Source organism: Balaenoptera borealis (genome assembly GCF_965194805.1).
Source record: "Balaenoptera borealis genome assembly, chromosome: 11".
Taxonomy (NCBI): domain Eukaryota; kingdom Metazoa; phylum Chordata; class Mammalia; order Artiodactyla; family Balaenopteridae; genus Balaenoptera; species Balaenoptera borealis.
The window spans coordinates 45,860,623-45,878,944 of NC_138868.1; the positions used below are offsets into that span (position 1 = coordinate 45,860,623).

At 38.6% G+C, this 18,322-nt stretch overlaps 1 protein-coding gene across 3 annotated transcripts in view; it reads right to left on the reverse strand.

The window, feature by feature from the left end:
- The window catches only part of CTR9 (CTR9 homolog, Paf1/RNA polymerase II complex component), a 31,301-nt gene extending 17,762 nt beyond the window's left edge, over positions 1-13,539 (reverse strand). For 2 of the 3 annotated variants that reach the window (XM_082341413.1, XM_082341412.1), the window contains exons 1-13: positions 13,141-13,539; positions 11,468-11,566; positions 9,532-9,771; positions 8,901-9,018; positions 8,337-8,426; positions 6,817-6,965; positions 5,622-5,729; positions 2,855-2,962; positions 2,511-2,747; positions 2,194-2,283; positions 1,951-2,079; positions 1,657-1,840; positions 269-357 (exon numbers count right to left, since the gene is read on the reverse strand). In XM_082341413.1, the coding sequence (XP_082197539.1) occupies positions 269-357; positions 1,657-1,840; positions 1,951-2,079; positions 2,194-2,283; positions 2,511-2,747; positions 2,855-2,962; positions 5,622-5,729; positions 6,817-6,965; positions 8,337-8,426; positions 8,901-9,018; positions 9,532-9,771; positions 11,468-11,566; positions 13,141-13,185 (1,686 nt within the window). In that variant the 5' untranslated portion in view covers positions 13,186-13,539. Of the gene's footprint in view, positions 1-268; positions 358-1,656; positions 1,841-1,950; positions 2,284-2,510; positions 2,748-2,854; positions 2,963-5,621; positions 5,730-6,816; positions 6,966-8,336; positions 8,427-8,900; positions 9,019-9,531; positions 9,772-11,467; positions 11,567-13,140 lie in introns of all 3 variants that reach the window. The other variant, XM_082341411.1, reaches the window with a different exon arrangement.
- Positions 13,540-18,322: the final 4,783 nt, after the last annotated feature.

Consider the following 18,322-nt stretch of genomic DNA (forward strand, 5'->3'; position numbering starts at 1 on the left):
CAAAATGATTTGTAAAACTTTGATTTCAGTTGTCTGTATACACACGTGTGTATGTACTAGGCTGTGGTGTGAAATCTATTTCTTACTGTGGGCCACAATCCAAACGTTTAGATGACTTCTATACCCTTTAGTATCTTTAACAAGTAAATGAAAAAAACAGGGAGATGCCAAGTCTAGAAATATGATAGCCATTAAAAGGAAAAACTGATTTACTGGGGGGAAATGGTGAAATAATTATTTTTCAAAGCTAAGAGTTAATATTACCAACCTGATTAATCTGAAGAGCTTCCTTAAACCAATCTGAAGCCTCATAAAAATTTCCTTTATCTCTAGCCATGGCTCCTAGGCGCAGATAGCCTGAAAATATACAAGTTTTCATGTTTAAAATATTAGCTATAAAGTAGAATCATAATTTTAAAGTCATACTTTTGAAACAATTGTTTTTCATTAATACATTAATACAATGAACAGAAAAGTCCCACAGGTGAAAATATATCAAGCATCAATATAACTAATTAATAACCTAATAAGTTCCTGAGCAACTCTGCCACCATCAAGTCTTCCTGTTTGAAATCTCAGATTATCTCTTCCACTCCATTCCCCAGGCTAGCACCCTGGACCAAGTCATCATCTCAAGTTATTTCAAAAGCTTCGCGTTGTTCTGTTTCCAATTTCTCTCTGAGGCACAGCACTGTGCTTGGCATATGGCACTACAGTGAAAGCACAGACTACTAGGGATTACTAGTTAGAAAACCTGGGCTCTAACTGCGGCTCTTCCACTTAAATAAAAAAGTTTCACACAAATGTTATTTTCTCCAAAAAATGTCACTCTCTCCAGGAATCAACAATGGCTTACTACTGCCTATCAACTCAGTTCAAATTTAGCCTGACATTCAACTAAAATCTTATTCATTTTAAATCACTTTTGCATCCATAACAGTACGACAGGGGCCAAATTGCTAGCCCCTAATTTGACCAGAGTCAAAACATCATAGCTTTAGGTTCTTTTAAGGGAAGTACAGCATATAAAATATTTTTAGTTAAAAACTTACCAAATTTCACATTAACTAGGTTGTAAAAACTCAAGGTAGGACATTTTTAGTAATAATTATTTCCAGGAAAAGCACTGTTCTTTCTCACTATTATAAACATTGCAAAATGTTTATATGAAATCAAAGCAGGACCCATCATAAAGATAAACCCATCACCAAATATGCCAAGGAGTTATTAAAAGCCTAATAAAGGGAGGTGACCCACTGAAGATGGCCTAGTCTATAAAATATGGTCCGACTGGTTTTTAGTTGTTTCTTTTTGTTTCTAGCATAAATTTAACTGAAGCTGCATCTTTTTTTTTTTAATTTTTAAGGCCACAAATTTGCCTTGAAGAAAAGGGGGCATATAACCTTCAAAACTGTTTAACTTTTTTTTTTTTGGTCCCACCGCAGCTGCACTGCGGGGCTTACAGGATCTTAGTTCCCTGACCAGGGATCGAATCCAGGCTCCCTGCAGTGGAAGCATGGAGTTCTAACCACTGGACCGCAAGGGAATTCCCTAAAACTGTTTACTACTGGTTCTAAGAAAGATTTTTTTCAGGCTAAATTTTTTGCTGCTGTTGTGGGCATTTTAATACACACACAAAAAGTTTAAAATTCCTACAGTCAACATAATTAGGATGTTCCCGTAAGATGTTTTTATATAGTTTTTCTGCTTCATGGAATTCACACATCGCCTCATACAGCCTGGCTAAATTGTATGACGTTGTAACAGAAATGGCATTGTAATAATGTTCATCATGCTCAGCTTCTGCCTTTGCACGATCCAATGATGCCAAAAAGTATTTCTAGGAGAAAGAAAAGAAAATTACATTGTTAAAAGACTTGGTTGATACATAGGAAAATGTGTGCATTGAACTTGATAGCATAAAAGAAGGGACTATTTCTATGTTCCTACCTTTGCCTCTCCCAGATTTCCAAGTCTGAAATGGAGGGCACCCACGTTATTCAGAATCTCTGGGGGGACATCAGCCTGCACTTTCTCCTGAAGGATCCGTGTCGCTGTTCCGTAGGCTGACAGGGCACCCTGTATTTTCATGGTGGACAGAATAAAGTGTAAGTGAAAATGAGAGGAAGAGAAACACTGCATCAGGCTTACCAAAAACACATCAGGTAGGAGACGGGAAACATGGCTAAATACCTGTATATCGGTCTGTTCTAAGATTTGTGCCAACTCAATCCAAGCTTCAACGTCATCAGGATACTGTTCTGTGACCTTCTTCAAATGGCCCTGGGATGAAAGAGATCATTAAGCTAAAGCATTCCAACTATAGGGTATGACAGTGAAATGTGGTAGCTACTCTACCCTGTTTGATAAGTCAAATGTTAGTTCAACTACAACAAACTCAGCTAACAAAACTGCGTCCATCATATTTCTACTAGCAATAACAAGAAATGAGGAATGCACATCTAGAGATAGCTAACAGGAGATAAAATTTTTAGATTTTTAAAACATACCTTGGCGATATCTCGTTTTTCTTGGTCTTCTGAGGCGGCATATAGAGAGCCAAGAATTTTCATAGTTTCATAATTATTAGGATAAGCTTTCAAAACTTTCTCAAAGCACTGAGATGCATTCTCTTTGTCACCTCGATAAATGTACATTTGTCCCAAACCAAAAAAAGGCAGCACAAAAGAGGATGAGGCAAACTGTGTGGCTTGATAGTAGTACTGGAAAGCTTGGTCATAATCTTCCTAAAAAATGAAATAAAACAAGGCCAACGACATGTACAAAAGTTTTTAAATGATTTGGAAAACCATTAAAGAATTAGATATTTAGAGAGGGTGTAAAGTTAACTTACCTGGACGTGGAATGATCTAGCCAACTGATAGCAACTTTCTGCTTGCATGGCCTCCACTTCTGTATTATGGAATGCATGGAGAGCCAAGTGCTGGACTTTACTGTAATCCTGAACAAGGAAGATCCAAAACTCAATTGAGTGAACCCAAACAACTCTACCAGTCTCAGTCATAAGGCTTCCTCAAATTTCACTTTTAAAATTTGTTCATTGAATGAACAATAGCAGCACTGTATCCAGAATTACAAATCATTTTCCTCATTCCCCTTGCTGATAAATTCAGGGAAGATGGGAACTAACAGTTGTACAGTACTTAACATTTCCCCAGTACATCTATTACTTCATTTAATCCCCACAACAATCCTTTGAGGCATTAGTCCCTGTTTTTGTGATGAGAAAACCCAAGAGAGGTTAAGTCCTTTATTAACAGTAATGGGAGCAGTTACAATTTATTGAGAACTATTATATCCAAAGCCCTCTGCTAGGTATAATACTAATATTAGTTCTAAGCTTAATCAACCTCCTGCAAAGTGCGTCATTATTACCATTTTATTGATGGGAAAATAGACACTTAAAGAAGTAAAGTTTGTTATCTAAGGTGAAAAGCTAGCATCTCAATTAAGTGGGGTTTTTTTTTTCTGACTCCAAGGCTATGTTCTATCACATGAGGGTAGCAAGTGCCAGCACTTGAACTTGTACTCAGCTCTATTTGAATGCATGGGTCATGACCTTTCTATTAGATCTCACTTTCCTTTGGATTAATCTCCCAAGTGTCTCAAAGTCAGAGTTCATACATTAGGGGTGGAAACAACTTTCCAGTTTTAATAGGAATGTGTTTTATTCATTTGACTAGAAATCTGGTCTGAAGTAGAGTTTTTGTTTGGTCAATGACCACTTCTGACATTTTTTTTTTTTTTACATTAGAAATAATAATGGGATTGCAGCTTTTATCAGGAACTGAGTGTTTCACATTAGATAAGTATTTAATATGCATATTACATTTAATCCTAACTACCACCCCTCACATCCTATACAGTAGGTATTATTACTGTTTTACAAGTGAGGCAATTAAAGTTTAGGGAAATTATTAGTTTATTTGCCCAAAGCCACAGAACTATATACAATGGTGATGCCAGAATTTGAACCAAGTGATTCAAACTCCACACTTTTAATTACATGACACAGCCTTTTGGCTTAATTTATATACTGTTCACTGGAATGAGTGTATGGAAATACCCTGCCTACCTTCTAGGGCTGTTGTAATGACAAACTGAGAAAACATATGTAAACATGCTCTGTAAACCTTAAAGACATATATTCAGTGCAAGATGACCTCATGACACCTGGCACAGTGCTGATCACAGATCAGGTGTTCAGTAACACTCAGATATACTGGCTTGATTTACATATTTCACCTATGTAATCGTTAAGGTTCTGAATATACTGATTGTTCTCAGTAGAAGCAAGTCTTTATCTTCAGCAGTGGAAGGGTGACTAGCATTGAAAATTAAAAACTGAATTATTCTCGTTTGGTTCAAGGAAGCTGTCCCAACAGCTGTGAGCACTGACTACTAGATATGCACTCAAATATTTAGAATCATCCGTCCTTTGTTTTTGTGCTGTTGTCGTTTTTCCAGTAAAAACCAAACTAACTTGTGTAACTGTTTTATCTTAAACAGTAACACTTCATTTACATATGAGATACATTTCCATCCTCTCCCTAAGTAGTTGCCTTTTAGTACTAAAACAGTTATAGCATAAAGCTTAATTAATAATTCATTATGAAAGGGGAGTATGCTTCTACAGCCAGAGAGAGTAAAGCATCATGGCGAATAGCTGTGTGACCTCAGGCTATTAACTCTTGCTTCCATTACATCCACAAAATGAGGAAAATATTACCTACCTCATAGGATTATTTTGAATGTCATATAAATTCACAGCATGCATTTTTAACAGCACTTGGCATTTTGCAAGCATACGATGCATATTAATAGCAACAATAACAGCAACACAGCATCTGTTACTAATAAGGATTGATGCAGTTTTGTGAACTTTTACCTAAACTGCTATTTAATTAAAGTTCTTGGTATAATTTAGCACCTGGTTTCAAAATGACTGATTAAACTCATGCTTACTAACTATGTAAAAACTTTTTTAGTATTTGAGAAACCTAGAATGCCACTGCTTCTACAGAGTTAGTGGCAACTTAAAAAATTACATCATGATCAACGTGTGAAAATAAACAAGCAAAAATTTCACCATATGCTACACTCTTACCAAACTACTAAGACTATATCATAGATCTGTGCCTGTCTTCTCTCAGCTACCTAGTGACCTTCTTCTAAAAACATAGTTCAAGAGCTTTTTCATTCTTGGTGATGAAAACTCTCCTTAATCACTTCCTCTTTCATTTCTTTACCACAGCAGGGCAGAGACCTTTATTTTTACATTTACATTTGTTCCCATGTCTGTGTTTTCTATGAAACAACTCCTTGAGTGCAGAAACCACGTCTTACTGAACTCCACATCCCTGTCGCAATGTTGGGTACAGTATACAGGGTCAATAATTATTAAATGAATGAATGAATGAATGAACAAACATACCCAGATACTAATTAGTATCCCCAGATACTAATACAAACTCTAACTTGAAAAAAAACTCTTGATTCAAATTTCTTTCCAAGTTAAAAAGATAAAGTATCACCTGCAGTACAGAAAAACAAAAATCAGGATTTAAAATTAAACAACTTTAACAAATGATTTCTCCTACCTTTTTGAAGAAAAAGTGATTTGCCAAGTGGTTCAATACCATAGGGTTGCTAGGATCAATAGTATAGGCTCTGGAAAGAAGTTGGACACCATTTTTGATGGAATCAGCCTAAAAGAAAAACAATGATGGCAGGGTTGAGTGAAATATTACTTAAATAGCACTTTTTCAAAGTTTCCTTTATAGTTGAAGAAATAAGATTATAAGATTATTTGTTCAGATAGCAAAATATAGCTCTTGTTTTAGTTAACTTTCACCAGGGATAAAAAATTTCAAACAGTGATGGTGAGAATGAAAATTGGCATAGCCACTGTGGGAAACAGTACAAAGGTTTCTCAAAAAACTAAAAACAGAACTACCATATGACCCAGCAATTCCACTCCTGGGTATATATCTGAAAAAAACAAAAACACTAATTCGAAATGATACATGCACCCCAAAGTTCATAGCAAGATATGGATACTGCCAAGATAATGGAAACAATCTAAGTATCCATTAATAGATGAATGGATAAAGAAGACATGGTATATATATATATAATGGAATACTACTCAGCCATAAAAAAGAATGAAATTTTGCCATTTGCAGCAACATGGATGGACCTGGAAGGCATTAGGCTAACTGAAGTAAGTCAGAGAAAGATATATAATGTATGATATCACTTATATGTGGAATCTAAAAAATACAACAAACTAGTGAATATAACAAAAAAGAAGCAGTCTCACAGATATAGAGAACAAACTAGTGGTTACCAGTGAGGAGAAGGGGGAAGGGGAAACAGAGGGGTGGGAAAGTGGGAGGTACAAACTATTGGGTGTAAGATAGGCTCAAGGATGTACTGTACACCATGGGGAATATAGGTAAGATTTTGTAATAACTGCAAATGGAAAGTAATCTTTAAAAATTAAAGAAAAAATAATAAAAATAAATTCAAATAGTGAGGTAAACTTTTAGAATTTAGCTTTCTTAACAAACTTAACTGCAGAAACACTGGGCATTTTCTGCCCTTTGAAATTGGGTGCATGTAGTAAATATTGATATCACTGTCCTAAATAATTTACTGCTAAGGCAAATCATAGAAAAGACTCCAAAAGATTGCATTTTTTAACAGCTCTGTTGAGATATAATTCAATATATAATTCAATACTATTCACCTGACAAATCAGTCAGGAACTAGACAGTTTTTTCACCCACATACCTCTTTATTGTTGAGTTCTAGAACAGCCAGTCCCACCAATGCTCCCACACATTTGGAATTGAGTTCCAGGGCTCTGCTGAACGCCAGACGAGCCTTCTCCAATTTGTTAAGTTTCACAAAGCAATGGCCCATTCCTAAACGAACTTCCGCTACAAAAATAAAATCAAGTCATTCAGTCTGTCAAACTAGGGCATTTTTAGGATTCAAATTTGTTTATTTTTAATTTTATTTATTTATTTATTTTATTTTTGGCTGTGTTGGGTCTTCGTTTCTGTGTGTGGGCTTTCTCTAGTTGAGGCGAGCGGGGGCCACTCTTCATCGCGGTGCACGGGCCTCTCACTGTCGCGGCCTCTCTTGTTGCGGAGCACAGGCTCCAGACGCGCAGGCTCAGTAGTTGTGGCTCACGGGCCTAGTTGCTCCGTGGCATGTGGGATCTTCCCAGACCAGGGCTCGAACCCGTGTGCCCTGCACTGGCAGGCAGACTCTCAACCACTGCGCCACCAGGGAAGCCCCAAAATTTTTAAAATGCTTAAACAGTCTCTATTTATGAGTTGCAAAATCGCAGAATTAACCTCAGTACAACTACACTATAAAATCTTCGGGTGTATCACAAACTTGGTTTCACTGGAGGTCAGAGCATACCACTCTCCCCTCACACTTCCCAACCCTTACCCCCTCATCAGGGATACCTTTCTCACCACAGAACAGATCACCTATAAGAGTGGTATTTTTCTTGTCTTCCAACGCTCCTGGCTACACTGTACCTTCAATATCTAATTTTTAAAGAGCAATTTTTAAACAGAGAACAAAAAGCTTCATTAAAGCCTTAAATATAGTGACTGACTACGTGCACATCTGCAGAGCTATGCTTATAAATGCTTCCCAATTTCAAAGCCATGCCAAAACACAACCATGTTTCTAAGGATAACCTCTCCACTGCTCACTGGATCCTACCCCTTCTCATCTAAAGACACTGCTCCTGCAACCCTGCCCTATTTTTCCCACATCATCAAATTTTCCCTCTCAACTAGATCATTCTCATCCATATACATTCTCGCATCTTAAAAAAATCCCCTCTTGATTCCATTTCCCTTTCCAGTTGTCAATTCATTCCTACTCTTCCCTAGATAGTAAAACTCCTTGAGAGATCTACATTTGCTGCCTCCCAATTCCTTTCCTTCCCTTTTCTCTCTTGACTCCACCCCAATGAGTATCTCACCTCTACCATTCCAGTAAAACTGCTTTATCAAGGTCACTAATGATTTGTATGCTGCCAAATCCAATGATCAACTTTCATTCCCTATTTTACTCGGCCTAACAACAGAATTTGACACTGACACCCTCTCCTTCTGGAAACATTTTACATTTGACTTCAAAATTTGCTAAATGAATGAGATTTTGGAAAGAAAAATAGTATAGGGCAAAAAGATTATATTATGATCTACTATGCAGCTTTTGAATCAAATATCAATATTTTAAGTTGGATCATACACAGCCTAGACTTACAGTTTTTCTCTTACCTGGACATCCCGGGTTAGTTCGCAAGGCTTTCTTATAGTAAGCGAGAGCTCCTCTGTAATCTTTCTTGTTGAATGAAATGCAAGCTTTACCTGTAATGATTTTTAAAAATAAACATGCACTTATTAAGGAACACAAGTCTCATATGCTCTCTACTAACTCACCTAAATCAAATATATTTCTCAGTAAGAAATACTTGAAAATAGTAAAAATGATTTCATATTTAAACTTGTTTTCCATGAGGGTATATTAATCTATGCCTATAAATAGAACAGTACTATATTATGTTAAATGTTATAAAATAATTAAAGTAGCTTAGAGTTGTCCAAATAGATTGTTTATTGATGCTTCAGAAGTGGATAACAAATTATGCTTAACTGGTATATATCTTATTTCTGTAATTTCAACAGAAACAATGATCTATTGTAATAGTTTTATTTTTAATAAGGTAAAGCTCTTCTACTTTGCTGCCCAGCCCAGTTACTAAGGAGTCATCGGCAAAGAAATACATTCTAGGCACAGCTGAAAAATATAGACTCCTAAGATGGTTGCCGAAAATGACTTACCAAGAAGGGCTGGAATATTATTTGGAGACTGGTTGAGTACGAAATGAAATTGTGCATCAGCCTGATCCATTTTGTCACCTTCAAGTAGGCAGAAGCAGGCTCTTCCCAACAAATGGTTCTGAAAAAGTAATGCATCATCTTAGACTTGACTTTATCCAGGACTAACCACAATTTAACACAAATGTTTAACATGAAAATGAAAACCATATAGGAAGGAAGCAGAGCATCACACAAATTCCTCTATCACTGTAATGTGTTTAAACTACCAGTAAGCAATTCTTAATTGCAAATTGAGGAACTATCCTGAAATGCAAGTTGTCTGTGCCAGGAACGATGACAAAAAGAAAAGTTCAAACTCCCTAAAATATGCTTGAAGTTCACCTGAGGATGTTGGAATTACCAACTCAACATGTGGATAAGTTTCACATGCTAAATTTGCCCATATTACTTCAACAGTACAAGGACCAAAGAAATTTCTATTTTATTAAGAAACTCTTCTTTTTGACTATTCTTATCAACTATGTTATTTTAAGAAAAACTGAAAGAAAATCTGTTGCCTATTATACACATTTTACTTTCATGTGGTACTTTTTTCCCTTTCATAAATTCAAAGACATCTGACTTAATTTACCTGATCATACATAATAATTTTATCTGCCATCGTATACAATAGGGTGGCCTGTGTAATAAGATCTTTCTTGTTGTCCTTATTCTTCTCCTTCCGAGCCTGTTGTACATAATAGGCTGCCAATGTATCCAAGCAAGTCATCTGGTCTTTTTCATGGTCTCTATAGTCCAAATTGCCGTCTATACGCGCTGCTTCCAACAACTTTACAAACTCTTCTGTTTTTCCTTGCTTGTAGTATTCCAGCTATAAGGTAAAGAATCAAACTAGAATTACTGGAGGATATGTCAATACAAAAAGTTGTACAGAAATGTTTATAGCAGCTTTATGTGTAATAGCCCCAAACTGGAAACAACTAAATTGTTGATCAAAAGGTGAATGGACAAACTGTGGTCTATCTGTATAATGGCTACTGCTCGGCAGTAAAAAGGAGCTATTGGATACATGCTACAACATGGATAAATCTCAAACTAATCTTTAGTGACAAAAAGCAGATCAGGGGTTGCCTGGGCACTGTGGAGGGGCAAGGGAGAGGTGGGAGGAAAGTTTTAGGGGTGATGGATATATTCGTTATCTTGATTGTGGTGATGATTTCACAGGTGTACATATATGCTAAAAATTCTCAAATGGTACGTGTGAAATATGTGCAGTTTACTATAGATGAATTATACCTACTAAAGCTGTTTAAAAAATTATAATCACTACAAATGCTTCCATCTTCTTACCTAGCAATAGTTGATTTCAAACTAAATCAGAGCCCAAGAGAGAAAGCAATAGTGAGAGGGTATAAAGAATTCCAAAAAGAAAACTTGGGTTCTAGTTATAGATCCATCAAAAATTTTTTATGACTTTGGGTCTGCTGAATAACTTCCCTGGGCATCTGTTTCATTTATTAATAATAAAAGGAATATCCACCATTTATTAACCCCTTACTGTGGGCCACAAACAATGCCAGGAGCTTCATATACATTATCTCTAATCTGTACAACCACCCTTAAAGTGAGTGCTAACAACCCCCTATTTTAGATGAGGAAATAGGCTCAGAAGGTAGGTCATTTGTCTAGTTAGTAGCCGAGTTGGAATTTGAACAAAGGACTCTCTAATCCCAAAGCCTACATTCTTTCTTGTGTAACAACCTACAGCCCACAATGCTTCATGAATTTATTTTACTACAGGTGCCATGCTAACCCTCCAAGCCTTCAATTTTCATGTAAGTGCCGTTAAAGGAGGCATCTGTACTAAAAAATACTAAGTTCCCTTCTGGTTTTAAAAAATATGTGACAAGCATTAATGTCTTGTTCTCCAAAGACTAGGAAAACTTAGCACTTTAAGTCAGGAGGGCACTGCTTGTCACTGAAAGTACCTCTCTGTAAATCCATACCCAAGAAACTTTTTAAGAGTTAGGCTTGAGCACTGGACACAAGCCCGATTCCAGATCCACTTCTCTGACCCTTCAAGGTCAGAGGCCTCCTGTGTATCTTTACATGAAAGGGACCTGTGACAAACTTGCTTAGGAATAATGATCAAAGTATTTACTATATTTTATTCATAATCATTTACTATAACGTTCCCACAAAAAAGAAACATCATTATGCAGCTGGTGCTGGGGAGGGCAGAGGGTGTTAGGTTGTTTAAATTGTGGCACCTCATTTTTTCTCAGTTTATCTACAAACCATAAGCCAGTCTTCACTGAGTAATCATTAAATAATCAAATGCTCAATATAGAGTACTCTTTAACTTAAATGAATTCTGCTTTTACCAACATATACTAATTTACCAGAGGCCAACACATCACTTAGTAAACTGGTCTTTAATACAATTAACTTCCATATACATGGTGCTATCTATCATTCACCCAAGCTGGCTATTACTGTATCTGAAAACAGAACCACGTATTTTTTCCAGTCAACATATAAAAAATATTTGTTACATGAATACTCACCGCCAAAGCAATCCATATGTGCAGTTGTGTGTGTTCCTGTTTCAGAATACTGATAACTTCATCTCCCTCCGGTAACTGATCGAAGTCAAGTTCAATGACCTAAAATACAAAATGTAGGTTTTAACTCTTATTTTTCTTTTTAAAATTTACATTTCTTCTTTGACTGCTGCTTTCCTAAAGATACATCAGTATGGTTATACATAGGATTTGTGTTCACTTTCAATAGGGCTGAACAAGCATACGTTAAGAAACGTTTAAGGAGCATATGACAAATACGTTATATGGTAATATTAAAGCATAGCAAACAAACCCTGCTAGTTGTCCTCATGTCACTAGAACTATAAAATGCTACGGAAGCTTTGCTTACTGAAAAAACTAAAAGGAAACCCTGTGTAACGTATAACGCAGATAAAGTACAGATAAGCACCCCAGAGACTCATGCCACAGACTCTGAGACTCGGTCTGACAACTTTTTTGTTTTAATTTATTTTTATTTTTGGCTGCATTGGGTCTTTGTTGCTGCACGCGGGCTTTCTCTAGCCGTGGGGAGCGGGGTCTACTCTTCATTGCGGTGTGCATGGGCTTCTTCTTGCGGTGGCTTCTCTTATGCCTAGAGCACAGGCTCTAGGCATGCGGGCTTCAGCAGCTGTGGCTCGCAGTCTCTAGAGCACAGGCTCAGTAGTTGTGGCGCACAGGCTTAGTTGCTCCGCGGCATGTGGGATCTTCCCGGACTAGGGATCGAACCCATGTCCCCTGCATTGGCAGAAGGATTCTTAATCACTGCGCCACTAGGGAAGTCCCGGTCTGACAACTTCAGAAGCACAGTCCTAAAGGCAATGCAAAGTTGAGTGCCACCGTACACACTAATCATGGAGGCATCATTTGTGTCACACACACTCCTGAATGTGGCACAAAAATAACAGTAGGAAAATGTTCTGGAATTAGATAGTGGTGATGGTTACACTACTAAAAACCACTGGATTTTACGGTAAGTGAAACATATCTCAATATTGTACCTCAATCAAAAGTAAGAGTATGAGATATCCAATAAGACAACATCAAAAAAAAAAAAAAAGACAACATCAGTTCTGAGGGCTTTACTCAGACAAGCCATAGGCCACCCATAAAAGAGGCGACAGGAAGGGAGACGGGGTTAATTCTATCAGCACACTGCAGCGGCTATTATCTTAGGGTCTCTATTTCGTTGATGGAGCCTTGTGTGGCAGATGTGGTGCACCATGACACTCGAGTTTCTAAGGGAGGAAGGGCGACATCCTATATATTCCCAGGGAGAGACACTTAGTTTGAGTAGCAGAGAGAACACAGTGACATCTGCGCCCACCTCTGTGATCTATGAGGTGCCTTACATTTTATCAGGCACTGTCACACCCCTCTGCTCCTGAATTAGGAAAAGAGCAGAGTACTGTCAAATACGGACAGGTTGGTGGGGAACTTTCAAGAACTCCTTCTCGGGGTGGCTTCGAGGTTGCGGGGACCTGATGTTCCCAGCCTGGGAGGGCGCCGGGGCTGGGGAAAGACGTGATCGGAGCTTCGGCCGGGTAGTAGGATCTGGGGAGAGGGTGCTCTCGCTTCAGAAACGAAGTCGAGAGAAAGGGGGAGGGGGAGATCGTCCAAGTTCAAGGTCCCCACCCTCCCCCATTCTCGACACTTACCTCGTCAGTGTCCCGGAGGGGAATCTCAATGGATCCCCGCGACATGGCGAGATCAGAAGGCGAGCGGGCGCCCGGCCCCGCCGCTCCGCAGCTGGTGCTCCTGGCTTCTGGCTCGTCCAGAGGCTAGCGGTGGCTCGGGCTCCGGTCGTGACTGCCGCCCCGCGGCGCCGCCGAAACTCGGGCTTCTCCTTCCCGTCAGCAGCTCAAACAACGAACAGCAGACGGCGACCGGCGACTTCCGGCAGCCCCGCCCCCTGCCCCGGAAACTTTCCCCGCGGGAGGGCCTGTCCGATGGTAGGGCTCCTCCTGTGGCTCAGGTTCCCCGACTTTAGGAGGAGCGCTTGGAGGCTTCCGTTTGGCCTGCCCACCTTTCCGAGGACCTGAGGCTACTGAACCTGAAGCCTCACTGGCGCCGGAATAAATACGCCGAGGGCGTATCCGCCCCGCCCTACGGTGGGCGGGGCGACGAATGAGGCGCGGATTCGGGGCCTGGCCACTGACTGACATGGGAATTCTGGCCAATTATAGCCATCCTTTCCTGATCCTTACTCTGCCCCCCGAACGCCGGACTTGGCCCCTGCCAGGTGGGCCTGGCCAGTCTCGTTTTACAATCTGTTGTAGATTGCCATGAATAATCCAATCATTAATTCCTTAACCCAATCATTGGTTGCTCATTTAGCAGCTGCTATTCGTTTGTCATACATGTGCTACATTTGTGACCAGTTTAAATATGAATGTTACAATGAATTCTGTAATCATTGTGGTAGTTCATGTATTTTGTGTGGGTTTTGTTTTGGGGTTTTTGTTTTTGTTTTTGGTTCTTTGAAGCATATGAGAATCTGCTAGATTTGTGATTTTAATAAAATTGTTGAAGAATTGGATTAAATTTGTAATCAACGTTTTGATTAAATTATAGTATTTGACTAAATATATCTTAATTAGTGTTTTCATTAAATTATAGAATGTGATTAAATTAGATTGTAATCACTGTTTTGATTGAACCAGAGAGGAATCTGATAAAATAGATTTGTAAACACCGTCAGTTTTACCAAGTACCTCTTATATGTATCGGCTTCATCTCCACCACCTCCATTCTAGCCCAAACCAATATCATCACTTTCCTGCCATAGTCTCCTGTTTTACCCAATACTTCATCCACTCTTGGTCCCAAACTCCAATCCAGTTTCAGCATGTTACACACCTATCTTTAAAAAAATACCAGTTTGATGTTTGTGTTTCCTCCCACCTCCCTCAAAACCTTTAAGTGGAAACTTTGTTAAATTTAAGTTTTGATTAGTTGTCCAATACAAACATAATACTAGCTATGTAGGTATGTAGGTAATTATAAATTTTCTAGTAGTCACGTTAGATAAAAAGAAGTAGATGAAACTAGTTTTAGTAAAATATTTTGTTTTACCCGATATATCCAAAATATAACTTCAACATGTAATAAATATGAAAATTGAGATAGCTTACATTTTGTTCATATTGTCTTGGAAATCCAGTTTGTACTTTACATTTATATACTTAATTCAGTTGCTTAATTTTAATTGGAACTACTGGACCTGTACTTAGATTTCATAAAATTTGCAGCTGAAAAAAAATAGATCCACATACTTGAGTTTACCAAGCATACTCAAAAGTTTTCCAATAACTGAATCAATTATCAGGTTAAAATGAAAATTTTCAGTTAATTAAAAACAAACAAAATTTAAAAGTCAGTTCCTTAGTTGCATTAGCCATATTTCAAGTGTTCAATAACCACATGTGGTTAGTGTATACAGTATTGCACAGTATTTCCAGGAAATATCGTTTAATACATTTTAAGGTTTATAAAGTGAGCATTAAACAAGAGTACACCTAGTGATGAGTGTTACTCTTCTTGCCCAAAACACCCCTGGCTTTAAAGACCCTAGCAACACATTTGAAATGGTGTTTCAGTTACCGGCAATCAAAGGCATCCGAACTGATAGTGCAGTTGTTCTGCACTATCAGTTACTATGATTGAATAATATGAGAGCTCAGTTTAGACTGGGATTTGGAAGAAGTGACATTTAGGTTGCCACCAGGAAGACAAGTAAAATTTGGCTAAGTAAAGGCAATAGGGGAGTGTGTACCAGACAGAGGGGACAGCATGCTGGGGAAGAGCATTGTGAACCGGAAAGAAGGCCATATCACTGGAACGTAAAAATTGTTGGGGCGAGTAGCATGAGCTGAGTCTGAAGACATAAGAAGTAGTCAGATCATGCCCAGATTTATCCACGTAAAGCAAAACTGGTTCGTTGCCTTGCTTGCAATGTAAGTGTAGACGTCACAGTTAGGAAAAATAAAACATTTGCACTCTGAGGTAAACCGAAAAAAAAAAAAAAGTCAGTGTCACACTATAAGTCTCCAAAATGAATGAAACCTTCAGCCTTTCCCACATGTTACTGACTTCCTAAAAAAAACGATTCAATCACTGACTTTTGGGACTTCCTGGTGGCGCAGTGGTTAAGAATCCACCTGCCAATGCAGGGGACACAGGTTCGAGCCCTGGTCTGGGAAGATTCCACATGACTCGGAGCAACTAAGCCCGTGCGCCACAACTACTGAGCCTGTGTGCCACAACTACTGAAGCCCGCGCACCTAGAGCTCGTGCTCCGCAACAAGAGGAGCCACTACAATGAGAAGCTCGCCCACGGCATGGAAGAGTAGCCCCTGCTCGCTGCAACTAGAGAAAGTCCGTGCGCAACAACGAAGACCCAGCGCAGCCAAAAATAAATAAATGAATAAATAAATAAATTTATTAAAAAGAATCGTTGACTTTTGCAATGCTGACTTTGCAAGTCTAAAGATATGCAAAAATTTGGAGAAATTTGGCAATCATATGAAAGAATTGCTCTTTTTCAGTCATGAATCAGCTAACTATAAACCTTATAACCTTGGGCGGGGGGAGGGGTGTCTGAGGAACCAGTCCTTCTAAACCTTTAACTCACTTGTAAACTTTTGCAAGCAGTTTTTCTAAGGAAACTTTTTTTCTAATGCCTTTGTCTCTGAGACTTCTTTTGACATAAGGTATGTTAAGGAGTTCGGATTTTATCTTAGGTGCAATGTAACTGAAAAGTTTGAAGTGATGTATTGCAATATATGTATCAATGAATATGTGTGTACAAACTAGAGAATTGGTTTTGTGGTTTTAAAAGATTGTCCTGGTTACATTGTGGAGAATGGATTGGAGAGTATTTGAGAGGATGTGGGCAGAATACTTAGGAAACTACTGAGTGACACATGATAAATAGCTAGGAATAGGTTTAAGGTGGTAGAAGTGGAGAGAGATATATAATATATCTCCATTTCTCTCCACTTCCACTACCTGAAATGTACATATATCCTGAAATATATATATATATGTATATATATATGTGTATATATGTATTTATATAGCGAATCACCAGGACTTGCTAAACTGGATACAAGGGTCATTGAAAAAGTAGTGTCAGGAAGGATGTTCAGGTTTCTGGCATGGACGACTGCGTGAATGAAGTGTCATTTTCCAAGATAGAAATGATTAGTGGAGGAGTACATTTGGGCAAGGGTAGATCACTGGTTGGGTTTCAGGTATGTTGCTTGCCCTGTCTCTGACATCTCTGAGACAGATATCAGACAGGCAGTTGAATATACAGTTTTGGAGCCTAGTAAACAGTTCCGGAGCTGGAGAAATAAGTCTGAAAGCTGCTAGTATATAGATGAAATTTAAAATTATGGGGTAGGATTAGGTAAACTCAAGAAAGAATGTAGAATGACAAGAGAAGGGCCCAGGACAAAGCTCTGTGGAATTTTAGCATACAGCAGGCAGGTAGGGGAAGAGGTTCTGTGAGGAATCAAAAGACTAGAAGGAGAGAAAATCCTGTGGCAACAGTTGGGACTTAAACTGTAACTTGACACAGATAGCTACAGGCAGCTTTTTGTTTTTCCCTAACTGTAGCAGACATGGGTGAAATTAGATGTTTTTAAGCTGCAGATCTAGTTTTGGAGTGAGTACAGAGATTTTCCTTCAGCTGACATGATTGTGCAATGTCCGTTCACAAACACCGTGCTCCATGTTGGGCCTGAGTGCACCAGAGCAAGGTAAAGCAATTAGTGTACTTGGTCAGTGTGGGTTTTGTTGAGTACATATTCCAACTAGATTGCTAAGATTCTTCAGCTTTCTGTTGTTGATTCTGTGGTTGGTTGTAGTATTGGTAAATACATATATTTAGCCAGCCTGAAGAATGAGCTATTTTACATGTTGATCAAATATGCTAACTATTAAAATATTTGATCTTAACAGAGAATATTTGAGATCTTAAATTAGATATCTTTTAAATAGTGGGACACAAAGGGATATATTTTAAGTAGTTCGTATACATTATTAAGAAAGAATAGGAATTGTATTTGTTTGCTAGGGTTGCCACGAGAAAGTACCACAGACTGGGTGACTTAAACAACAGAAATTTATTTTGGTTAAAACTCCACACTTCCAAGGGAGGGGGCACGGGTTCGATCCCTAGTCGGGGGACTAGCATCCCACATGCCACCCGTCTCGGCCAAAAAAAGAGAGAGAGAAGTTGCAACCACGGGTCTGTATATCAGGTACGTTGGGTGTTGGACATTTCGCACTTGGTCTGGGAATTCCCAAGACAAGAAATTAGCACAGGAATTATCCCTAAGTGTGTGGTATCTCTGGCATGTTTGGGCAAGTTACTTAATATTTTTGATTGATTGGTCCTTACTTCCCCTAGTGGGAATTAAATAATGGTAACTAAGAGGTATTGAATGTTTACTTGTGTCAGCACTTTACCTGCCAAAACTCATTTAATCTTCAGAACAGCCCTATGACATGGGTACAGTAATCTGCCAATGGTGCGAGGCCATGGGGGGTGGTCATATCTGTCTCCTGGGATCGGTGTGGAAATAAGATGAGGTGTAAAGTGTTAGGCCAATACTCATGTGACTTTACTTTGGAAACTGCAACCAACTCTCCATCCCTTGGAGTTTGCTCACTTCAGATAGGACACACACTCTCAAACTCTTTACTTCCTCTCTTTCTGGTTGTCCCCAAAGGTAGGAAGCACAAGATTCCTTCTTATTTTAAGGATTTTATTATTGATCCTTGTTGAAGGAAGGAAAGAAGATGGACTTTGAGGTGGCTTTGAAAGATGGG